Below are 25837 nucleotides of genomic sequence, written 5' to 3'. Positions count from 1 at the left end.
TTTTTTTTTTTTTTAAAGATTTTATTTATTTATTTGAGACAGAGAGAACGAGAGAGAGAGAGCACATGAGAGGGGGGAGGGTCAGAGGCAGAAGCAGGCTCCCTGCCGAGCAGGGAGCCCGATGCGGGACTCGATCCAGGGACTCCAGGATCATGACCTGAGCCGAAGGCAGTCGCTTAACCAACTGAGCCACCCAGGCGCCCTATACATGTTAGATTTAGTTGTCATATCTATTAAAATAGCCTCTTAAAATATCTGTACTTTTTTTTTTTTTTTTTTAAGATTTTTAAAAATTTGTCAGAGAGAGAACACAAGCAGGGGGAGCGGCAGGCTGAGCAAGGAGCCTGATGCGAGACTCGATCCCAGAATCCTGGGATCGTGATCTGAGCCAAAGGCAGACGTTTAACCGACTGAGCCACCCACGCGTCCCAAAATATCTGTACTTTAAAATGGTTTCTTAGATACTTAGTGTAACCTATAAAAGCTAGTATGACTTTTCACTGTAATGAAATACAGTGTTCTTGTGTGGTATGGAAGAATGTGAAGGACCAGATCTTATCAGAAATGGACTAAGTCCCTCACCTGGGCGAAAGGAGGCTCCTTGTTCTTGCCAGCATTTGTATTTTTAATGAGCAACAAGAATGAAAACTAGCTTGTCTAAGAAACTGAAGGTCCACATATTTAAGACAAATACTTTTGCTGCTCTTAAGATGAACAATGTAAGAAGAGATTTGGGTAAACTTTTTAAAAGATGTACAATATATTAATTTATATTATATTTTAGGGGCTCATGGGTGGCTCAGTTGGTTAAGCGTCCAACTCCTGTTCTCAGCTCAGGTGTTGATCTCAGGATCTTAAGTTCAAGCCCTATATTGGGCTCCATGCCCAACTTAAAAATATATAATGTGTGCGTATATATGTATATGCATATGTGTATATACATATGTGTATATACATACACATATACATATATATATTATATTTTAGAATTGCTAAATGGTAATTTTTTGAACTATTTTTGTTAAAATCATCTAAAAGTTCACTATAAGAACATGAAAAGGTTTGTATATACTCTCAAGTATTTTTTTATATACCATTTCCTATGTGATTTATGTAACTTTATATAGGTGTAGTGAGTTTTGGATTGCTGTATTATTGCAGGGTTTTGTTGATTGTTTGGGTTTATGCATAATGTTTTCACTTTGAGTCGAGTCTGTTTTCATGCTAATTAAACATTGGGTGGATTGAGCATTTATTTCGGGACAATTTCCATAACACAAAAGTAGTTCTTTGTATGTTAACTCTTCACAGATATTTTTATATATGTATGAATATGGAAAAACTTGATGCAATACTCTTCTGAATTTGTTTGTAGGCTTCCTGGCAACACTAGGACAAAAATTGGCTTCATTACATTTGATAGTACAATCCACTTCTACAGTCTTCAAGAAGGTCTCGCTCAACCTCAGATGCTAATCGTTTCAGATATTGAAGGTATATAGTATATACTTAAAATTATTGAAACGCCTTAGGAGTTTTCAGTTTTATAAATATATCATGAATATTTGACATTATGTATGTATGTTTGGTGTGTATGATATGACTGTACTATATTGAGGAAAAAGACCTTGAGTATAAAATCATAAGCTTATTGGAATTATAAGAGTCCTTTTGTCCAATCCCTCATTTTACAGAAGAGAAAACAGTAATAGAGGTAAAGTGAATTCTGAGGCAACAAAAACAAGTTAATGTTCAAACTCAGATTAAATGTAGGTTTCTTTTCCCCTTCTTTCTTTTTTTTTTTTTTTTTTAAAGATTACATTTATTTATTTGACAGAGAGACCCAGTGAGAGAGGGAACACAAGCAGGCAAGCAGGGGGAGTGGGAGAGGGAGAAGCAGGCCTCCCGCCAAGCAGGGAGCCCGATGCGGGGCTCGATCCCAGGGCCCTGGGATCATGACCCGAGCCAAAGGCAGACGCCCAATGACTGAGCCACCCAGGCACCCCTCCCTTCTCATTCATTTATTCAAAAAGTACTTGAGGAGAGACATATAAGAGAAATGGAATAGAGGGCCCAGGAATAAACCCTCACATATATGCTGAATTGATTTTTTTTTTTAAGATTTTATTTATTGGGTGCCTGGGTGACTCGGTTGAGCGACTGCCTTCGGCTCAGGTCATGATCCTGGAGTCCCAGGATTGAGTCCCGCATTGGGCTCCCTGCTCAGTGGGGAGTCTGCTTCTCCCTCTGACCCTCCCTGCTCTTGTGCTCTCTCTCTTTCATTCTCTCTCTCAAATGAATAAATAAAATCTTTAAAAAAAAAAGAAAAAAAGATTTTATTTATTTATTTGACAGAGAGAGAGAGCACAAGTAGGCAGAGCAGGAGGGAGAGGGAGAAGCAGGCTCCCTGCTGAGCAGAGAGCCCAACATGGGGCTTGATCCCAGGACCTCAGGATCATGACCCGAGTCAAAGGGTTGGTTCTTTAACCGACTGAGCCATCCAGGTGCCCTTGAATTTTTTTTTTTATTGAGAGAGGAAGAGAGGGAGCATGCGGGCACAAGTCCAGCGGAGGGGGCAGAGGGAGAGAGAGAGAATCTCCCAGGCAGTCACCACGCCCAGTGTGGGGCCCAACATGGGGCTCGAGCCCACAACCCTGACATCATAACCTGAGCTGAAATCAAGAGTTGGGTGCTTAACCGACTGAGCCACCCACGAGTCCCTATGCTGAATTGATTTTTTACAAGGATACCAAGACTATTCAATGGGGAGAAGACAGTCTTTTTAACAAATGGTTCTGGGAAAAGTAAACATGCAAAAGAATGAAGTTGGACCCTCCTTACCATAAAGCATATTAAAAAGGAGGGAGGGGCACCTTGCTGGCTCATTTAGTTGAGTGTCTGTCTTTGGCTCAGGTCATGATCCCAGGGTCCTGGGATCAAGCCCTACGTCAGGGAGTCTGCTTCTCCCTCTGCCTCCCCCCGCCCATGTTTGCTTGCTCTCTCTCTCTAATAAAAATTTTTTTTGAAAAATCTTTAAAAAAAAATAAAGAGGGGAGGCCTGTGGGGCTCAGGCCCCATACTGGGCATAGAGCTTACTTAAAAACAAACAAACTGAAAAATGGTTAAGGTGATAAATTTTCTGTATTATGTATACTTTACCACAGTTAAGAAAAATTAACTCAAAATGGATCATAGACTGGAGTGTGAGATTAAAACTGTTAGAAGAAAGCAGCAGTAAATCTTTGTGATCTTGGATTAGGTTGTAATTTCTTAGATATAACACCGAAAGCACAAACAGCAAAATAAAAAATAGCTGCACCTGACTGGCTCAGTTGGTAGAGCATCTGACTCTTGATCTCAGGGTCATGAATTTGAGCCCCACTCTGGGTGTAGAGATTACTTTTAAAAAAGTGGGGGGGGAAAAGATAAATTTGGCTTCTTTAAAATTAAAAAATAATTTTTTAAAATATTTATTTTAGAGACAGAGCACACAGTAGGGGGAGGGTCAGAGAACAGGGAGAGAATCTCAAGCTGACTCTCCACTGAGCACGGAGTCCGACGTGGGGCTCGATTTCACAACCCTGAGATCATGACATGAGCCTAAATCAAGAGTTGGCCGCTTAATCAACTGAACCGCCCCAGGTGCCCCCCAAATTAAAAAACTTTTGTGCTTCACCATCAAGAATGTAAAAAGACAACCCACAGAATGAGAGAAAATATTTGCAAATCATATATCTGATCATGAATTTATATCTAGGGGCATCGCACCTGGGTGGGTCAGTCAGTTGAGCTGCCTTTGGCTCAGGTCATGATCCCAGGGTCCTGGGATCAAGGCCTGCATTGGGCTCCTTGCTCAGTGGGGAGCCTGCTTCTCCCTCTCCCTCTGCCTATTGCTTTTCCTGGTTGTGCACACGCACTCTCTCTCTCTTTCTATTTTTCTCTCTTTGTCAAGTAAATAAATAAAATCCTTATTTATTTGAGAGAGAGACAGAAGAGAGAGAGAGCACAAGCAGGGTTAGGGGCAGAGGGAGAAGCAGACTCCCCACTGAGTTGGGAGCCCAGTGTGGGGCTCGATCCCCGGTCTCTGAGATCATAACCTGAGCCGAAAGCAGACACTTAACCAACTAAGTCACACAGGTGCCCCAATAAATAAAAATCTTTTAAAAAAAGTGTAGGAGGGTGCCTGGGTGGCTCAGTTGGTTAAGCAACTGCCTTCGGCTCAGGTCATGATCCTGGAGTCCCGGGATCGAGTCCTGCATTGGGTTCCCTGCTCAGCAGGGAGTCTGCTTCTCCCTCTGACCCTCCCCCTTCTCATGTTCTCTCTATCTCATTCTCTCTCTCAAATAAATAAATAAAATCTTTAAAAAAAAAAAAAAGTAGGAATTTATATCTAGATTATATAAAGAACTTCTACAACTAAACAAGAAAAAGACAATTTAAAAAGTGGGTAAATGATTTGAATAGACGTGTCTCTATTCAGTTCACTGTATTCAATATTTTCTATAAACAGTTGGCTGATAAGCACTTGAAAATGTGCTCTATATCAGAAGTTATCAGGGAAATACAAATGAAAACCACAATGAGACTAATAGAAAATCTCAGATTCAAAATTCAAATTGTTTTGGTGCTCTGAGCATGTCTATGAATGTCCATAGAAGCAGCATGAGTATTGGTTTTGGGGTTACAAATAAATTTTAGTGAGTAGGGGTGCCTGGGTGGCTCACTTGGTTAGGCGTCTGCCTTCAGCTCAGGTCATGATCCCAGGGTGCTGGCATTGAGTCCCATGTCAGGCTCCCTGCTCAAAGGGGAGCCTGCTTCTCCCTCCCCCGCTCTCTCTGCTTGTGCTCTTTCTCTCTGTCTCTCTGTCAAATAAATAAATAAAATCTTTAAAAAAATTTTTTTTAGTGAGTAGGCAAATTTACAAATATAGAATCCACAAATAGTGAGGATTCACTATACACCTTTAAAGGGCAGTAGTTGAGGAGAGTCCCCTTTTGTCTTGGTTGTTTTAAATCTCACAACAAACCAGCCAGGTTATTCATTCATTCCCTAACCTATTCACCCAGATACTTATTTTGCATGAAATAAAATCACTGAACAGGTGATTCTGAAGATGGGCCAAATTGTGAATTCACTGATAAGGTCCAGCCTCTCAGTTTTATACATAAGCTGATAGATGGAGTGTCCCTTGCTGGATGTCACATAGCGGAGGTTAAAAAAAAGACAGTAACAAGTAAAGTATTTGCAAGGAAGTGGAGAAATTGGAACCCTCATATGCTGCCTCTCCCCCTGCTCGTGCTTTCTCTCTCTGTATCTCTGTCTCGATCTTTAAAAAAAAAAAAAGAATTCCTCTACCCTAGTTAGAGAACAGAAGTCTGCTGTGCCCATCTTGAGGATGATCCTAAGCAGAAAATATAATCAGCCTTTAAAAAAAAAAAAAAAAAAAGGGCACCTGGGTGGCTCAGATGGTTGGTCGTCTGCCTTCGGCTCAGGTCATGATCCCAGGGTCCTGGGATCGAGCCCCACGTCTGGCTCCTGGCTCAGCAGGGATCCTGCTTCTCCCTCTGCCTCTCCCCCTGCTTGTGCTTGCTCTCTCTGTATCTCTGTGTCTCGAATGAATGAATAAAATCTTAAAGAAAAAAAAAAAAGAATCCCTCTACCCTAGTTAGAGAATAGAAGTCTGCTGTGCCCATCTCGAGGATGATCCTAAGCAGAAAATATAGTCAGCCTTTAAAAAAAAAAAAAAAGCTAGTTGGAATGGAAAATGTTGCAGCCACTATGGAAAACAGTCTGCCACTTGCTCCAAAAGTTAAACATAGAGTTAAACCATATGACCCAGCAATTCTACTCAATATGTATATACTCAAGAAAAGTAAGAAAATATGCACATGGATGTTCATAGCAACACAGCCAAAAAGTGGAAACAACCCTAATGCCTATTATTTGATGAATGGATACACAAAAAGTATATCCATACAATGAAATATTATTTGTCAACAAAAAAGAATAAAATACTGATAGGTGCTGCAACATGAGTGAACCTTGAAAACATTATGCAGAGTATCAGAAGCCAGTGACAAAGTACTTCATACTGTGACTATTTTTAAGAGTTTATTTATTTTATTTTATTTTATTTTTATTTTTTTAAGATTTTATTTATTTATTTGACAGAGAGAGACACAGTGAGAGAGGGAACACAAGCAGAGGGAGTGAGAGAGGGAGAAGCAGGCTTCCCACTGAGCAGGGAGCCCGATGCGGGGCTCGATCCCAGGACCCTGGGATCATGACCTGAGCCGAAGGCAGGCGCTTAACCGACTGAGCCACCCAGGTGCCCCAAGAGTTTATTTATTTTAGAGAGAGAGAAAGTGTGTGTGTGCATACATGTGGTGTGGGGGATGGGGCGTTGGGGGGAGGAGCAGAGGGAGAGAGAATTCCAAGTAGACTCCCCACTGAGTGTGGAGTATGACGTAGCGCTTGATCTCACAACCCTGAGATCATGACCTTGGGACCATATTCTGAGCCAAAATCAAGAGTCGGTTAGGCATTGGACTGTTGGTTTCTCCTAGGATCATGTTGGGCATAGAGTCTGCTTGGGATTCTCTGCCTCTCCTTTTCCCTCTGCCCCTCACCCCTCACCCCTATCATTAACTCACTCTCTCTCAAATAAATAAATAAAATATTTTTAAAAATATGAAATGTCCAGGATAATAAGGCAAATCCAGAGACAGACTGGTGGCTTCCTAGAGCTCTGGGAGTTGGCAGGGACATGAAGAATGACTGTTAATTAATGTGGGGTTTCATTTTGCCATGACATAATACAGTGAGAGGCCTGAGCCACCCGGGCGCCCTATTAAACATTTTTTAAGGGGCACCTGAGTGGCTTAGTCAGTTGAACGTCTGTCTGCCTTCAGCTCAGGTCATGATCCCGGGGTCCTGGGATCGAGCCCCGCATCGGGCTCCCTGATCAGTGGGGAGTCTGTTTCTCCCTCTCCCTCTGCCCCTCTCACTCATGCTTTCTCTCTCAAATAAATAAAATCTTAAAAAAAATTTTTTTTTAATTTAATTTTTAAAAGATTTATTTGTTTGAGAGAGAGCTAGAGAGCACATGAGGGGGAGGGGCAGAGGGAGAGAGAGTCTTAGGCATTGCCTCCATGCTAAGTGTGGAGCCCAACATGGGGCTTGAGATCACGACCTGAGCGGAAACCAAGAATCAGACGCCTAACCAACTATGCCACCCAGGAGCCCCAAAACGTTTTTTAATTTTAAAGAAAAAAGAGAAAATCTAGTCAACTGTAGAATTTTTTTAAAAGCTATTATTTATTTGAGAGAGAGAGAGGTGGGGAGGAGGAAAGGGAGAGGGGAGAGAGAGAGAGAAGCATACTTCCTGCTGAGCAGGAAGCCCGATATGGGGCTCAGTTCCAGGACCTCTGCAGAGATCATGACCGGAGCTGAAGGTAGACGCTTGACCAACTGAGCCACCCAGGTGCCCCGATTAAAGAATTTTTATGTGACAGCTAAAGTAAACATTTAATGTTACAAATAAGTTTTGTTTTTTTTTTTTGTTTTTTTTTGTTTTTTAAGATTTTACTTATTTATTTGACATAGAGAAAGAGTACAAGCAGGGGAAGCAGCAGGTAGAGGGAGCAGGGAGCTGGATGCAGGGCTTGATCCCAGGACCCTGGGATCATGACCAGAGCTGTAGGCAGTCACTTAACTGACTGAGCCACCCAGGTGCCCCTTTTTGGTATAATTTTTTACAAATATTATAATAAGCCTTTAAAAAAAAAAAAAAAACAGTACCATAATGTAGAAAGTAAGACTTCTTGTAATCCTTCACCACCACCCACAATTTGCTTCCTTTTAAAGGAAGAGAATTTAATTCCTAAGTAAGAATAAATTTGAATCCTGAGGAGCTCATCTGAAGTGGTCAGTTAGCATACCTTCTGATTTACTTGATTTTGTAGTCCCATAAATATAGGCTCTAGTGGGGACCTTCTTTATGAGACAGTATGTGCATTTTGAATGACACAGCTATTGTTGGGCTATATTACTTCTTTGTAAAGACATAGCAGTCTTGTGTGTCATCTTAGTCAACATTTTTTTTTTTAATGCCAAGACCACTGGTTTCGAGGGCTAAGCAAGAATGTAAAGTAAGTAGGATTCTAAACTGTTGTCTTAAACTTAAGAAGCAGAGCACTTGTGCAAAGCTGTACTGAGTGTTTACAGATCAGTATTTTCTAATTAGGAGGCTGTTTACCTTTTACATGGTAATAGATAAGTTGCAATAAATACCTAAATCAATGCTTCTTTGGTGGCTTTTGAACATACGTAGACAGTGCTATATATAATAGAGGAGGTCGCTTTTCTTTAAATTATGGTGGTGGTTAATTTTTTTTTTAAGATTTTATTTATTTGTCAGAGAGAGAGCACAAGCCAGGGGAGAGGCAGGCAGAGGGAGAAGCAGGCTCCCTGCTGAGCAAGGAGCCTGATGCTGGACTTGATCCCAGGATTCTGGGATTGTGACCTGAGCCGAAGGCAGACGCTTAACTGACTGAGCCACCCAGGCATCCCTGGGGGTGGTTAATTATATCAGTGTTAAGTGTTTAGAACATCTTTAACAATTAATTTTATTTAAAAGAAATACTTATTTATTTTTTCAGATGTTTTTATACCTATGCCAGAGAACTTATTAGTAAATTTAAATGAAAGTAAAGAGGTAAGTTACATTTTCTTATCTGACACATTTTTTTGAAATATTGAAGGAACGTATTTTCAAAATGAACTTTAAGTAAAGTTTTGTTTCTTTCTGAGGCATTTCTAAGATGTGTAACATTTTATATTTGCTGTTAGTTAAAATTCATCAGATGAATAGATCTTGAGTTTACCCTTGAACTGATGGCTTTTAAGTCTAATGTAGCAAGATACTTGTAATAGGGTAGAAGATAAGCCTATTTCATAAAGGAAAACCTGAAGGAAACCTGCCTTGCCACCATTTGGGAAATTGGGAGGGTTGCTCAGATAAGCTTCTGGTCACTACTTAGAAGCACTTTAGCTAGGCTGCTTTCAGTGCCCTTTGCTTTTCTGATTCACAGAGTGTCATTGGGGTCAGTTCAGAAGAAACTTATTACCTGCCTGGAAATTGCCATGACATAATACAGTGAGAGGTGAACAGAATGTGTCTGAAGGGGGGATGTTGTCTACCCTGTACATGCATATATGCCGTAGGGGTAACATTTTAACTAGCAAGTCTATGGTCTCAGCTGTTGGCAACAGTGACTTCACCATAGTGTGAAGTACTTTTTTTCCCTTTAACTCTCTTTATTTGTACAACCTAACCTGAATAGGTAGTTGTTTTTCATTTTGTTTTTCTTTTGTAGTAGTATTACTAGTTGGAAAATTTACTGGCTATCTTAGACTTTTCAATAGGGAAGAGTTAAATCACTTCGGAACTGAAAAGAATAAAGTGTGTAGAGGTGATTGAGAAGGCCATGTTTGATGGCATTATAAAAGAAATCAAATCTAAACTGTGATGGTTCTTTTGGATACATTTTGGACTTATAGTCTTGCTGGACTACTGCATGTGCAAGAACTGTAAGGCCCCAATTTTGATTTGTCTTGCTTGCCAGTTTATAATGTTGACTTAAAATGGCTTTCTTGTCATTTGACCAACTTCATTGTTTACTGTGTGTAGATTCTCTGACCATCATCATGACTCAGTGTCTTGTCTACTGTATTTTAGTTACTGACTTTTTGTGGAAGAAGTTTTTAATTGTTAACATCTTTGAGTTTTCTTGCTTTATTTTATAAGCTCGTTCAAGATTTACTGAAAACATTGCCACAAATGTTCACCAAGACCCTGGAAACCCAGAGTGCCTTGGGTCCTGCACTTCAGGCTGCCTTTAAGCTGATGTCCCCAACTGGTGGTCGAATGTCCGTCTTTCAAACACAACTTCCTACTCTTGGAGTGGGAGCCCTGAGGCCACGAGAGGAGCCCAACCAAAGGTCATCTGCTAAGGTTAGAAAGTCATCAAATGTATGTTGCCATATATGCTGGTGCTCTGCTCTGTCCCTTTGACCACAAAATCTGTTTTTCATTTATTTTTCAGTTCTGGAGAGGAGGGAGTATAAGGAAATAGACAAAGCATTTCTCTTTTATGCCGAAATTTCTGTTTTGTTACACTTACCACCTGATTCACTCTTACCTTATTTTTGGATCTTCAGCAGGCTGCTAGCAGTGCAGCCTGCCTTTGATGAGAAAGTCTTGCAGTTTAAAGAATATGCCTTTTAGGAACAAAGTAGAATGTGGATGACCACTAAAAAGTAGTCTGCCGTATTGAGTGTCATGGATTGCTTTTGAGCACTTTGTGTATATAAACTTGGTTTGAGATGTGTATTTTTCAAGAGATGATGAGAGTTGCTGTATACTGTAACGATGATGGTGTCAGTCCTGGGGTCAGTCTGTCTAAATTCTGCTTTTTGTTTTGTTTTATTTTATTTTTTTAAGATTTTTTGTCAGAGAGAGAGAGCACAAGTAGGGGATGCGGCAGGCAGAAGGAGAAACAGGCTCCCTGCTGATCAGGGAGCCCGATGTGGGGCTCGATCCCAGGACCTTGGGATCATGACCTTAGCCAAAGGCAGATGCTTAATGACTGAGCCACCCAGGCATCCCTCTCCTGCTTTTTAGATGTACAAGCTTAAAGAGTTAGTTAATTTCTTTGCCCTTATGTTTATTTATAAAGTGAAAATAATTATAGTACCTGCTTCTTATCATAGTTCAAAGGACCACATAGATAGTACACATGAATTGTTTAAAACAGTTTCCAGCATTCTAAGCATTTAATAGATTATTGAAATTAGCATAATAGATGTATTTCTTTTTAAAAGTAGAAAATAGAAAATTCTTAAGCAGTATGTTTTTTACCGAGAAAATGAAGAACCAAAAAGAAAGGATTTTTAGAATGCCCAAGGATAATTGTTAATCTTGGTATATATATAGATAGGTTTTAAAATTTTATGATAATTTAATAATTAAAAATTTGTTTCTTCATGTAATTTATTATTAATAGGAAATTCACTTGACACCATCCACTGACTTTTACAAGAAATTAGCCTTGGATTGTTCTGGTCAGCAGGTAGCCGTGGACTTATTCCTTCTCAGTGGACAGTATTCTGACTTGGCTTCTCTGGGTGAGTTCTTACTCATGGTTATTTTTCTCAAGTGAATGTGAAAATGGTATTTATATGATGATATTCTAAATAGAGGACAAAATGAAGGAATTTTTATTCCTTTGGGAGAATTAATGAGTCTATTATAAATCTTTTGGTCTTCTAAATGCTTATTTATATATTTCTAAATATTTATAATAGAGACATTTTTATACTACTATTTAAAGGGATGAGATACTCTTTTTTGATAATACTTTGGGAGGCTAAGGCAAGATTGATTCAAACACCAGTAGTTTTTTTCATGCAGTAATAGTTAATTACAGAATTTTTAAAAAGTGTGTGTTTTCTTCCAGGTTGTATTTCTCGGTATTCAGCAGGTAGTGTGTATTACTATCCTTCTTACCACCATCAGCAGAATCCAGTACAAGTACAGAAATTACAGAAGGAACTACAGAGATACCTCACTCGAAAGATTGGCTTTGAGGCAGTCATGAGGATTCGGTGCACGAAAGGTGGGGGGCACTTTTCTTTTCACACTTACATAGATGTGTTGCTTTTGATACCAGTAAATATACATTTTCAGCTAGTCTTACTTCATAAGGTTCGCTCTTCTAAGATTTTACTTACACTGATGGAATATGAAATTAAGAATAGGGAAGGAGAGGTATCTTGCTGGCTCAGTTGCTGGAGCATGCAACTCTTGATCTCAGGGTCTGGAGTTCATGTCCCACGTTGGGTGTGGAGCCTACTTAAAAAAAAAAAAGAATAGAGAAGAAACATTGTAAAAGAAAATAGGGACTATTTTGAATGTATTGAAAGCCACTGCATAGTACACTGTATGTGTGATTTTTATGGTATTTGAATTATCTCTCATTTAAAAAAAAAGTATCTCCCTCCACCCCCACATCCAAATAAGCATGGATTTTTATTCCATTTATTGACAGTAGTAACGAAAGGTCTTTTTTTTAAACAGTTATTTTTTTATTGTGGTAAAATATACTTAACATAAAATTTACCACTTTAACCATTTTTAAGTATACAGTTGAATAGCATTAAGTATATTCTCATTGTTGTACAACCATCCCCACCATTCATTTCTAGAAGTAGCAGGTCTTTTAATTTGTGCTCTTCTCAGTCTGCCCTGCTACTAACAGCTTGCCTCAGTGTTGCTTTGAAAATAGTCTAACAGTTCCAGAATGCTTTAATTCAATTTGTTTTGCAGGATAAATGCCTGTAGCTGCTAAATGATACTTTCTTAGGAAAATGGGAAATAATTCTTGATATTTTATGCCTTCACATTATCAGCCTGGTTCTAATCTTTTATTCAGATTTTATTTATTTATTTATTTTTATTTTTATTTTTTTTAAGATTTTTTATTTATTTATTTGAGAGAGAGAGAAGAGAGACAGAGAGCATGAGAGGGAGGAGGGTCAGAGGGAGAAGCAGACTCCCTGCCGAGCAGGGAGCCCAATGCGGGACTCGATCCCGGGACTCCAGGATCATGACCTGAGCTGAAGGCAGTCGCTTAACTGACTGAGCCACCCAGGCGCCCTTATTCAGATTTTAAAATAATGTTTTTCTGGGACACCTGGGTGGCCCAGTCAGTTAAGCATCTGCCTTCGGCTCAGGTCATGACCCCATGACCCCATGACCCCATGACCCCACATCAGGCTCCCTGCTAAGCTTCTCCCTCTGCCTGCTGTTCCCCTTGTTTGTGCTCTCTCTCTCTCTCTGACAAATAAGTAAAATCTTTAAAAATAAATTAATTAAATAATGTTCTTTAAGAGGTGTGAATCAATCATTTTTTGAAGTGGAAAGATTATATGAAATAGCCAAAAAAACGATATCAAACGATAAGGAACCACGGACCTGTCCACTAGATAGATATTGAAATCTTTTGGGCAAACCATGTGCCAAATGAAGTTCTCTATTATCTGTCACTGTAATAAAAAGAAAAAATGGTTGAGTAAAACAACTGACAACGCCTTTGTAATATCTTATGTAAGGTATCAAACACTTCTATAACATTGCCACATCTCCAAACAACTCAGGTAGTAGTGTCACTCATAACCAAGTAGTTACCACAGTAGCTTTCTGCTTCTGTTTCTTTTTGTGCTCTGATTGGCTGGCTGTAGATTGGAGGTTCCTACTACCCCCTCTTTGGGTTCAAGTAATTTGCCAGAGCAGCTTACAGAACTCAGAGAATCATTTTACTTTCTAGATTACTGGCTTATTATAAAAGGATATAACTCAGGAATAGTCAGATGGAAGAGATGTATAGAGCAAGGTATAGAGAAAGGGAAAGGGCATGGAGCTTCTGCAGCTTCCATGTTCTCTCTGAGTGCTCCACTCTCCCCAAATCTCCATGTGTTCACCAATCTGGAAGCTTTCCAAAGTACCCCATCCTACTGGGTTTTTATGAAGGCTTCTTTATATAGTCATGGCTGATTTAGTTATCGGCCATTGATGATGGGCTCAACCTCCAGTTCCTCTCCCCTCCCCGAAGGATGTTGGTGGGGACAGGTTGGACTGTAATTTCCAACCTTTTTTTTTTTAAAGATTTTATTTATTTATTTCACAGAGAGAGACACAGCGAGAGAGGGAACACAAGCAGGGGGAGTGGGAGAGGGAGAAGCAGGCTTCCCACCGAGCAGGGAGCCCGATGTGGGGCAATTTCCAACCTTCTAATTACATGGTTCGGTCCTCTGGTAATCAGCCCCCATCCTTTGGTTACACAGGTGCTTACCAAAAGTCACTCCATCAACAGTAGAAGACACCTTTGTGAATTTCATTGCTTAGATCATCCTAAGAGTTTAGGAGTTCTGTGCTAGAAATGAGTGAAGATCAAGTACATATTTCTTACTATAAATCACAATGTCACATCTAAACTTTTTTTTTTAAGTAGTCTACACACCCAGCATGGGGCCCAGTGAGGGGCTTGAACTCAGAACTCTCAGATCAAGAGCTGAGATTAAGAGTCGGATACTTGGGCGCCTCGTTAAGCGTCTGCCTTCGGCTCAGGTCATGATCCCAGGGTTCTGGGATCGAGCTCCGCATCGGGCTTCCCGCTCCATGGGAAGCCTGCTTCTCCCTCTCCCACTCCTCCTGCTTGTGTTCTTTCTCTCGCTGTGTCTCTCTCTCTCAAATAAATAAGATTTAAAAAAAAAAAAAGAGTCAGATACTTAACCGACTGAGCCACCCAGGTGCCCCTCACATCTAAACTTTTTTTTTTTAAGATTTTATTTGAGAGAGAGCAAGAGCGAGAGGGAGAACACGCACAGAGGGAGAGGGAGAAGCAGACTTCCCGCTGAACAGGGAACCCGACATGGGGCTTGATCTCAGGACTCTGAGATCATCACCTCAGCTGAAGGCAGACCCTTAACCAACTGAGCCAACCAGGCGCCCCACATCTAAACTTTTAAATTTACTCTCTGTCAGTCTGATAAGTGACAAGGACAAAATGTAAATGTGTGTATATTGGTGTATGTAAATCATTTTGATAATTTTTCTCTTCTAGGTCTTTCCATTCATACTTTCCATGGGAACTTCTTTGTTAGGTCAACAGACTTACTGTCTTTGCCTAATGTAAACCCAGATGCTGGGTATGCAGTACAGATGTCTGTGGAGGAGAGTCTTACGGACACTCAGTTGGTTTCCTTTCAGTCTGCACTCTTGTATACATCCAGCAAAGGTAAGTTGGGTTTGTTTGTTTTTATTGTGGTGAAGACACATACATGAGATTACACTTTTAACAGATTTTTAAGTTTATAATCCAGTACTGGTAACTATAAATACAGTGTGTTGTGGCAAAGGTAAGTTTTTTGATTTGGTCATGTATTCTTTGTCTTATAATGAATGCCCTCTCTTGTGGAGATACTCATTTCTATTACACCAAAAGAGTATTTCTCATCTTAAGAGCTTTGTTGCTATTCCTGGTAAAGCCAAGATGTGTTGTATTTATTTTTCTTAGCCATTGTTTTTAACAGATATTTACTGAGAGTCTACTTAGTATCAGGCTGACTGTTTAGAAAAATCTTAGTATTGTCAGATTGCTTCTCAGAAAGATTTCAGCAGTTCATGGTCCCATCAAGTGCCCTTTCCATTTCAGCCTCTGATTGTGTGTGTGTGTGTGTGTGTGTCTGCCTGCATCTCTCTCTCTCTTTGTGTTTAGTTGTTGCCGATAGGCTAATCATTGTATCTGTTTTCTTTTAGCTCTCTGTTGTTGTCTAGAATAGAAAGTCTAAACAGTGTTACCCTTTTTTGCAGATATTATTTCTTTTTAAAAGTAATTTGTAGGGGTGCCTGGGTGGCTCAGATGGTTAAGCGACTGCCTTCGGCTCAGGTCATGATCCCAGGGTCCTGGGATCGAGCCCCACATTGGGCTCCCTGCTCCGCAGGAAGCCTGCTTCTCCCTCTCCCACTCCCCCTGCTTGTGTTCCCTCTCTTGCTGTATCTCTCTGTCAACTAAATAAATAAATAAAAATCTTTAAAAATAAATAAATAAAAGTAATTTGTATGAGCTCCTCATATGTACATTTTCATCAGTCTTTATGTATCAGTACAGGTTGTAGTATGAATATCATCTGTAGGTCTTCTTTATTTGTTCTTTTTCATTGCTATTCAAGGTCTTGCTGGTTAGAAATTTTTAAAAAGTTGAGGGGCGCCTGGGTGGCTCAGATGGTTAAACGTCTGCCTTCGGCTCAGGTCATGATCCCAGGGTCCTGGGATAGAGCCCCATGTCGGGCTCCTGGCTCAGCGGGGAGTCTGCTTCTCCCTCTGCCTCTCTCCCTGCTCATGCTCTCTCTCTCTCTCTCTGTATCTCTGTGTCTCAAATGAATAAATAAACTCTTTTAAAAAAAAAAAGACTTCTTAGAAAGTTGATATAATATTTGATATTTGATGGTTATCAAAAAGTTTTCATTTTTGTTTCTATATTAATTTTTGTTATTGTGGGTAAATACTAAAGAGAAAATATATTAATTGATTTCTTTAAAAAGTTTTTTCTGTGATTAAAGAGGAAAATACAAAATTTCTTTGGACTTTAAATGTCAAAACAGACTCTAGAACACATGTGGAAGTAGTATTATTTCTTCATACTGAATAACCCTTTTTGGTTTTAAATTGAAAAGAAGTGATTTTGGGGCACCTGGGTGGCTCAGTCATTAAGCATCTGCCTATGGCTCAGGTCATGATCCCAGGGTCCTGGGATCGAGCCCCGCATCAGGCTCCCTGATTGGCGGAGAGTCTGCTTCTCCCTCTCCCACTCCCCCTGCTTGTGTTCCCTCTCTCGCTGTCTCTCTCTCCGTAAAATAAATGAATAAAATCTTAAAAAAAAAAATGATTTTTCTAAGAGACTTTAATATAAATTTTTTAATATAGTTGTGCCTTACTATCATTTATGTGTTTTCCCCAAAGGTGAAAGAAGAATTCGTGTTCATACTTTGTGTTTGCCTGTAGTTTCAACTCTGAATGAAGTCTTTCTTGGAGCTGATGTTCAAGCAATTTCAGGGTTATTGGCCAATATGGGTAAGGATCGTTATCAGCTATTGTAAATACTTCACAAATAATAACATTAGAAACATTAGAAAAATCCACATAGTTTTATTTTCCTTTAAATAAGTAGCTTTAAAGGTTTCAGTGTTTTAGATCTTCTGTATGCCTCCTAAGTAACTACTTGAATGAAAGGCTCTGTTGCAGTTTACCTGATTTTTTAAAAAAATTTTTAAGAGCTTTATTGGGATATAATTTATGTACTACTTCGCATAACCCATTTTAAGTATACAACCCTATTTATAGTGTATTTACAGAATTGTGTGGCCATCATCTCAATCTGATTTTAGAACTTTTATCACCCCAAAAAGAACCTCATGCCCATCAGTAGTTACTGCCCACTACTCTCCTTCGCTCACTGGTTTTCGGCAGCTACTAAACTGCTTTCTTTCTCATAATCTGCCTATGATGGACTTAAATACCATATTTTACTTAATGTTCAATACTACTGGTTAATAGCTTTTTAATGAACTCTGTAACTTGGATTACAAGAGACTTTGAACTGTAAAGATCTTTAGACTTGGGAGTCTTGGAATTCAGGATTAAAAACCAGTTTACTCTCACAGATAAGTTTGCAGCCTTGGCCAGATCACATGAGCTAGGAGGAAATTTACTGATACCTTCACTTCTTTACTTCCATATCAGATATAGTTGCCTCCTTGAAGTTTTTTTGGTCCTTTTTCAAATACATAGAGCTTAACACCATTTTGGTTCTTGCTTTTTTTCTCCTTCAGGAAAGATGCCATTGCGTCCATTTGCTTCACACTCAGATCTGTCTATATTAGGAATAATTACTCATTTTCTTGCATTTCCTATTGGGAAATTTTTTTCTTTAATGAAGCCTGATAAAGAATCCAACACTATTTTAGTCTCATATGCTGTTGAAAGTTAAAGATTGTGACCTACGAATTTGAGGGTCACTACCTTTATATTTTGTTGAACTAATATGTTTAGTAATCATACGATTATTCTTAATCTTTATTATCATCAACAAGAACTATATTTCAGGCATTATTTGTAGATTTAAAAAATTTTTCACAATTTGCCTCACAAATACTGATTTTGTTACTAAATTTGATTTATGCACATTTTTTCACATTTTATCAAAATCTTAAATCAAGGGGCGCCTGGATGGCTCAGTCATTAAGTGTCTGCCTTCGGCTCAGGTCATGATCCCAGGGTCCTGGGATTGAGCCCTGCATCGGGCTCCCAGCTCCGCGGGAAGCCTGCTTCTCCCTCTCCCACTCCTCCTGCTTGTGTTCCTTCTCTTGCTGTGTCTCTGTCAAATAAATAAATAAAATCTTAAAAAAAAAAATCTTAAATCAAGAAGTCTTCAATTGAAGTCTTAAGAATTACTATTGGGGCACTTGGGTGGGGGTCAGTCTGTTAAGCATCCATCTCTTGGTCTCAGCACAGGTCTTGATCACAGGGTCATGAGTTCAAGCCCCGTGTTGGACTCCACGCTGGGCGTGGAGCCTACTTAAAAAAAAAAAAAAAAAAAGAATTGCTGTTGACCAGGTAACAGTGGTCTTCTTTCTTGGCTATGTACAAATTTGGTTATAGCAGTTAATATCATCACTTTATTGATTGTATTTTTGAGACCACATGAGTTGAATTTAGTTCTAGTTTGAGAAGTCTTCAAAACAATAATAGCGCTTTTAGTGTTTAAATTTTTTTTGAGTGTGCAGAAATGCACATAAACAGTGACATGACAGGTAATAAGAATCATCTAAGTAGCTCTCCAAGAGCTCTTTCTTTTTTTTCTTTTAAAGATTTTATTTATTTATTTGACGGAGAGAGCGAGTGAGAGAGGGAACACAAGCAGGGGGGAGTGGGAGCGGGAGAAGCAGGCTCTCCACTGAGCAGGGAGCCCGATGTGGGGCTTGATCCCAGGACCCTGGGATCATGACCTGAGACAAAGGCAGATGCTCAACTACCGAGCCACCCAGGCACCCTAGAGCTCTTCCAATAAATATAAAATTCTCTGTGAAGAAAGCATGTGTGTTTAGTTATAGAGTTTTTTCTTTCCCTATGGTGTATAACATAAGATGGTGGATTATAATTAATAACACCTTAGATCCAACAAGATAGAGTTTTCCCATTTTACAGATAAGGAAACAAGCTCATGAAGGTTAGATTCCTTGCCATATTGTCATATGACTAAGAAATAGAGACCCATTTCAGGAGAATGGTTTGATTTGGTTTGATTCTTCAAACTATGTGCTTTTAACTGCTTTACTTGGCTCCTTCTGTGTGTAAACAAATTGGAGAGAGAATTTGTATACTAGAAAAAAAATTACATCTCTTGTATCTTTAACAGTGGGGTAGCTAAACTTCTCTCTTTTCTCTTGTTGTCCCCACCTCCATCTCTGTTAGCTGTTGACAGGTCAGTGACTGCCAGTCTGAGTGATGCTCGGGATGCCCTGGTGAATGCTGTCATAGACTCTCTTTCAGCTTATCGTTCTTCCGTCCTAAGTAACCAACAGCCTGGACTCCTGGTTCCTTTTTCTTTGCGGCTTTTCCCACTCTTTGTGTTGGCTCTTCTTAAACAGGTAAGAGAATCAAAACCAGAAACTAAAATAGTGAAAATGTCAGTAGCCCAAATTTTTATCCTGTGAACCAATAAACACTTGTATGTATTACTTAAAGCCATTTAAGTTTTCTGAGGACAGTGACTTTGACTCTTACTTGAACCTTGAACGAATTTGTAACCCAGTAAAGTTATAAGATACTGATTTAAAGCACGTGCCTTATTTGTAAAAGAGATGTTCACCAAGTATTCACTGACATTATCAGAGATGTCAGTGATGATCGGTTTTCCAGTTTTCCAGAACAAGAGCTGTATATTTTATTGCTCATACAAGAAGTCACACATGAAACTCTTCTGGCTTTTTCCTGCTCTCTCCAGTATTTCAGCCACATACTACTACTTAATCTTAGATATGCCCTCTCATACCTGTGCACCTATTTCCATGACCTGCATTGTACTTTCCTATTCCTGTGTTTGAGCTCAGATGTTATCTCTCTGGCAGTTGCCTTTCCATCTATGGTCTTTTAGAGTTTTTTATTTGATATTTATTACTTGTTTGTCTCCCCTGCCTGCCCTTTGCCCCTACCACTGGTAGGTAGAGGAGGCTTATTTTTCTAGTATCCAAAATAAAATGTCCAAGCTTGTATACTTAGGGTATAAAGTTTATTAATTTTAAATATATATTATAAATTTTATTAAATTTATAAATTTATTAAATTTTATTAAAAAGCTCATGTCAATAAATCACCTGGGAGAGCATCCCAGGTTCCAAAATTGATGAAGACTACTCTGATCTTGTCAATTTGTATATTTTTCTGAACTCCAGGATTGACTGTCTGGTGTATGTCATCTCTTCTAGGAGAGAAGAGCAACCCACTCATACTAATAGGATGGCTTTTGGATCAACTTCTAGTTTCTTTAACTCAAATTGTGTATTTCCACTTCTGAATATAATGTTAAATGCAGATAAATTATATAAATACTTAAATTTTAACTTAAAAATCTGAGCTTTTCCCTCTTTAGGTCTTTCCTTAAATGCTGTCCTTTCGCTGAGGCCTGATCTCCTCATTTAGTGTGCAAGCTTCCCTAGCCACCCTAACCTACATTCTTTACTTCTCTTCCCTCCCTTATTTTTCTCCATAGTATTTAACACTGACATATCAATATTTTGCTTGTTTATTATTTACTTTTCCCTTACTAGGATTTTTTGTCCATTAGGGCAAGGATTTTTATCTTTTTTGAAGAGTTACCATTTTGTCCCAGCACCTAGAACAATTCTTAGTACATAATGGGCTCTCAGTAAATAGTTATTGAATGATTAAATAAACTTTCCTTCTTCCATTTCCCATAATATTCTTTCTTCTTTCTTAGTGACTATTAACATACTAATTTAAAAGAGTGGGGCACCTGGCTGGCTTAGTTGGTAGAGCATGTGACTCTTTATCTTGGGGTCATGGGTTTGAGCCTCATGTTGAGCGCAGAGCTTACTTAAAAAGAAATTTTTTTTTTTTTAAAGATTTATTTATTTATTTGAGAGAGATAGAGTACATGAGAGGGGGGAGGGTTAGAGGGAGAAGCAGGCTCCTCGCCGAGCAGGGAGCCTGATGCGGGACTCGATCCAGGGACTCCAGGATCATGACCTGAGCCGAAGGCAGTCGCTCAACCAACTGAGCCACCCAGGCGCCCCTTAAAAAGAAATTTTAAGAGCCTTTGGGCCTCAGGCTGGCTCCTTCAATAGAGCATGCAACTCTTGATCTCCGGGTTATGAGTTCAAGCCCCACTCACGTTGGATGTAGAGATTATTTAAAAAAAAAAAAAATCTTAAGAGCCTTTTCTAATCTTCCTTTATTTATAATCTCATTGCTGCTCGCTCTCTGCCTGTTTCTACTACTTTCCATCAGTAGGGATGTTTACAACTTTTTTAAGATTTTGTAAGTAATCTCTACACCCACTGTGGGGCTGGAACTCACAACCTCAAGATCAAGAGTTGCATGCCCTACCAACTGAGCCAGCCAGGTGCCCCAGGAATGCTTAAAACCCTACCCCAAAACTTTTAATATTCTCCATAAGCTAATATACCAGTTAAAACTCAGTACTTAAACACCAGTAAAACTTATTATTTACTACTTTTATTCTGCTAGGTAACTATCCTCATTTGTATTAATTTTTCTGGTTGATTTTTAAGCTTTATTGTGGTGTTCAATTTCTCTATGGGAGAAACAAGGATAGTTAACCATTAGTCATCACCTAGCATTTATGAAACACAGATCTTTAGTCCTTCGTTTGTGTTTTCATTTTATCATCTGCAGTATAACTTTATTCTTCTCATGGTATTATTTAGATTTTTATATCATTATCCCTCTATGGCAGATATAATGTTTAGATCTATTTCACTGATTAGGAAACACCAGAGAAACCTAATGACTTTGCCATGGTCAGGTAATTAGCTTCTTTCAGGTGGCAATATAGCCATAATTTAATAGATGTGTGACTTCTTAAAAGATACTTAACAGAATTAATTAAAAGAATAATTAACAAGAAATTTGCTAATTCTGTCTGAAGATATTCTTTTAATATCTGATATTTGCAAAGCTTTGTTTATATTTGTTATTAAGTATCCCCCCCCTTTTTATGGGGCGTGGTGTTTTGTTACAGAAATCGTTTCAGACTGGGACAAATGCACGTCTAGATGAACGCATTTTTGCCATGTGTCAAGTGAAAAATCAGCCCTTGGTTTACCTTATGCTCACAACTCATCCTAGTTTGTATAGAGTTGACAATCTTTCAGATGAGGTAAGATTGATTACTTTTTCAGTGGCTATTTCTTGGAGGTTTATAAACCTAATTATACTGGTCCATTGTAGAATGAGGCAAGTTTTGTTGTTGTTGTTTTTAAGATTTATTTATTCATTTTACAGAGAGCGAGAGCACACATGGGGATGAGGGGGTGGGCAGAGGGAGAAGCAGGCTCCCCACTGAGCAGGGGGCTGGATGCAGGACTCCATCCCAGGACCCTGGGATCATGACCTGAGCCGGAGGCAGACGCATAACAACTGAGCTACCCAGGCGCCCCAAAGAAAAAAATATTTAAGTTGTAACATTATTTGCCCCTTTATGTCCTCATTCTTTCATATGGATCTTCTCTAGGAGAGTAGAAAACGGAGCCACTGATGGCTCTTCTTTCCCACCAGAGAAAAGACAAGATTCTTTTTTTCTTTCACATTAGAACACCTCTAGGGGAAATTTCTGAATGGCTATATTGAGTCAGTGTATGTTCTTTGTGCTGCTTCCCACATGCCCTAAGGTGAGAGGTCTTAAGGTAATGTGATTAATACTCCCTCTTAAAGCTAAAGCCTCGGGCGCCTGGGTGGCTCAGATGGTTAAGCGTCTGCCTTCGGCTCACGTCATGATCTCAGGGTCCTGGGATCGAGTCCTGCATCGGGCTTCCTGCTCCTTGGGAGCCTGCTTCTCCCTCTGCCTCTCTCTGTCTCTCATGAATAAATATATAAAATCTTTAAAAAAAAAAAAAAAGCTAAAGCCTCATGCTGGAGGGGGCATACTGCTTGGTAGATCAGTATTTTATTTGCTTCCTCCTTTAGGTAAGGTTTAATGAAGCACCTGAGTTCAAGTACTCCAAATTTTTTTGGTCAAAAATTAATAGTTATGAATATTTAAAGGTGTGTGTGTGTTTTCAGAGAACAGTATTACTGTCCATTATAAATGAGAAATTTACATTTCTGGCCTTAATAAATTAATGTCAAACTCAATAGAACTATTAAAATCTCATTTGCATTGGGCTCACACATAACCTAAGCCACACAATCAGCCATTATTATTAACTAAATTCCAGACTTCATTTGGTTCTCATTGAAGTCATTTATTTGTTCAGGATACATGGGTATTGGTTACATTTATTTTTTTTTTTAAGATTTTTTTTTTTTTAATTTTTTTTTTAAAGATTTTATTTATTTAACAGAGAGAGACATAGCAAGAGCAGGAACACAAGCAGGGGGAATGGGAGAGGGAGAAGCAGGCTTCCTGCAGAGCGGGAAGCCCGATGTGGGACTCGATCCCAGAACCCTGGGATCATGACCTGAGCCGAAGGCAGACGCTTAATGACTGAGCCACCCAGGCGCCCAAGATTTTTTTTTTTTTTTAACAGATTTTTATTTATTTGACAGAGAGACACAGTGAGAGAGGGAACACAAGCAGGGGGAGTGAGAGAGGGAGAAGCAGGCTTCCTGCTGAGCAGGGAGCCCAATATGGGGCTTGATCCCAGGACCCTGGGATCATGACCTGAGCTGAAGGCAGACGCTTAACGACTGAGCCACCCAGGCGCCCCCCATTTATTGTATTTTTTAAATAATAGTTAAGATCAGAAGTTAATTTGGCTTTATTGGGATTCACAGTGGGTTTGTCTAGATAACAGATAAATATTTCATCTTCTTTATATTTAAATATGAATAACTGTGATTTACCTAAGTTTCAAAGTCTCAAAGGTAACATTAAAAATTTTTTTTTTTAATTGTGACTACATATTACCATGTCAACAAAAATTCTTGGAATGCAAAGATTTGATCAGAGGCAAGGGAAAGCTTTAGTGCTGTAGAGTTTGCAAACCAGAAGTCTGCTCTGAAGGGGAAAGTTTCAGCTCAGGGTTGAATAGGCAAAAATTGCAAGTTCTGTGTCATTAGGGGTTGTTCAGCCTGAGGTCCCAAACTGCAACTTTAGGAGCAGAGTGACAAATTGGATACAATTCAGTATTTCTCATAGCAGCTTCAGGATTTGGCAGTAGCTGCAGAGCCTGATAAGATGTGTGGCAGGGGTCTGCAAATTTTGCTGAATTTTGTGTGGGCTTGCCACCTCAGGCTGTGTTGTCTGGTTTTGTTCCCCATGGGCATTTGGTCTGATAAAAAGTTTAGTTTTTCTCCCTTGACATGAGGGAACCCATCTTGTCAGCTGTTGCTGTCTAATTATTGGGGTATTTTATTCTTACTTGCATCAAAAAGCTGTAACTTTGGGGGCACCTGGGTGGCTCAGTCGGTTAAGTGTCTGACTCTTGATTTCGATCAGGTCGTGATCTCACGGGATCATGGGATCGAGCCCCACGTTGTGCTCCACCCTCAGTGGGGAGGGAGTCTGCTTGAGATTCTCTGTCCCTTTCCCTCTGCCCCTCCTCTCTCTCTCAAATAAATAAAGTCTAAAAGTTTAATTTTTTTTGCTTAATTCCTCAGGGAGCACTCAACATCAATGATCGCACCATACCTCAGCCACCTATTCTTCAGCTTTCCGTGGAGAAGCTGAGCAGGGATGGAGCTTTCCTCATGGATGCAGGCTCTGTGAGTAGTCGGCTGATCTGGGTCGTTACCTCTGCATACTATTATACCTTCATTCCCTTTAATATCTCTTTTCTTGAACAGGTTATATGCTATTTAATCTATGTATTTTATTATGAGCCACCTTCTCCCTCCATAGCCTCTTTTCATGATAAGCATAAATGTCTCATCATGATAAAAAGTAATTATTATTAGTTCAGTTGAAGATTGTATAATCTTACTAAACATACTTACCATTTTGATCTTTTAAAACATACTCAGTGGTAAAGGTGAGTCAGCAGCTCACTGTTACACATGTCTCAAAATGATTTTCTTCCTGTCCCCAGGTACTGATGCTTTGGGTTGGAAAAAATTGTGGACAAAATTTTCTCAGCCAAGTTCTAGGAGTTCAAAACTATGCATTAATTCCACAGATTATGGTAAGACTGTCTTAACATGATTGTGATTGTGGTAGACTTACAGGACCATTTAATTGGTCTATGTATGGCAGGGTCCTTTTTTTTTTTTTTTTTAAGATTTTATTTTTATTTATTTGTCAGAGAGAGAGAGAGCACAAAGCAGGGGGAGTGGCAGGCAGAGAGGGAGAAGCAGACTCCCCGCTGAGCAGGGAGCCCAATGTGGGACTTGATCCCAGGACCCTAGGATCACGACCTGAACTGAAGGCAGATGCTTAACAACTGAGCCACCCAGGCATCCCTATGGCAGGGTCTTTTTAACTGCTGCTTTGGAGTAAGAACTGATCTAATTGCCACATAAGCAAATGACTTGTGATCGGTGTCAGTTGGATTAATATATATTATTGAAGAAAGTAATAATGAACTCTGTCACCAGTTCTGTAACCATGGACAAGTCACTAACTGCCTCTTTAGTAAAATAACATTGTTCTTGCTTATGGAGGAGTAACTGAAATGATCCACGAGAAAGCATTTGTTTAGCTCTATAGCATTTGTTTGGATAATTTTCGATTTTAAAGTTAGAATTAGGTAGGGGAGCCTGGGTGGCTCAGTCAGTTAAGATCTCTAGGTGATTCATATACATGATAAAGTTTGAGAAACACTGTAAATGATGCCTTAGATACGTGATTCAAGTAAGTTGGATATTGCTGGTTTTTGTTCAATAGACAGACCTTCCAGAACTTGATACACCAGAATCTGCCAGAATAATAGCATTCATCTCTTGGCTTAGAGAGCAGAGACCATTTTTCCCCATACTTTATGTAATAAGGTAAGTTGAATTTTTCATATGCTAATAATG

At 39.3% G+C, this 25837-nt stretch overlaps 1 protein-coding gene across 2 annotated transcripts in view; it reads left to right on the top strand.

Annotated features, from left to right (window-relative positions):
* Positions 1 to 25837, top strand: part of SEC24A (SEC24 homolog A, COPII component) — a 67542-nt gene that overhangs the window by 38532 nt on the left and 3173 nt on the right. For both annotated transcript variants that reach the window (XM_081827053.1, XM_006731016.3), the window contains exons 11-22: positions 1376 to 1494; positions 8661 to 8716; positions 9809 to 10015; positions 11067 to 11187; positions 11520 to 11678; positions 14685 to 14858; positions 16583 to 16693; positions 19094 to 19269; positions 21903 to 22040; positions 24482 to 24586; positions 24910 to 25002; positions 25704 to 25807. In XM_081827053.1, coding sequence (XP_081683179.1) covers positions 1376 to 1494; positions 8661 to 8716; positions 9809 to 10015; positions 11067 to 11187; positions 11520 to 11678; positions 14685 to 14858; positions 16583 to 16693; positions 19094 to 19269; positions 21903 to 22040; positions 24482 to 24586; positions 24910 to 25002; positions 25704 to 25807 — 1563 coding nt within the window. The remainder of the gene's footprint in view (positions 1 to 1375; positions 1495 to 8660; positions 8717 to 9808; positions 10016 to 11066; positions 11188 to 11519; positions 11679 to 14684; positions 14859 to 16582; positions 16694 to 19093; positions 19270 to 21902; positions 22041 to 24481; positions 24587 to 24909; positions 25003 to 25703; positions 25808 to 25837) is intronic.

The sequence above is a fragment of the Leptonychotes weddellii genome, chromosome 7 (assembly GCF_054177405.1).
Source record: "Leptonychotes weddellii isolate Sample4059 chromosome 7, ASM5417740v2, whole genome shotgun sequence".
In the NCBI taxonomy this organism is placed as follows: Eukaryota; Metazoa; Chordata; class Mammalia; order Carnivora; family Phocidae; genus Leptonychotes; species Leptonychotes weddellii.
Note: the sequence above shows the minus strand (reverse complement) of the source record. Positions and strands in the feature narration are given on the sequence as shown.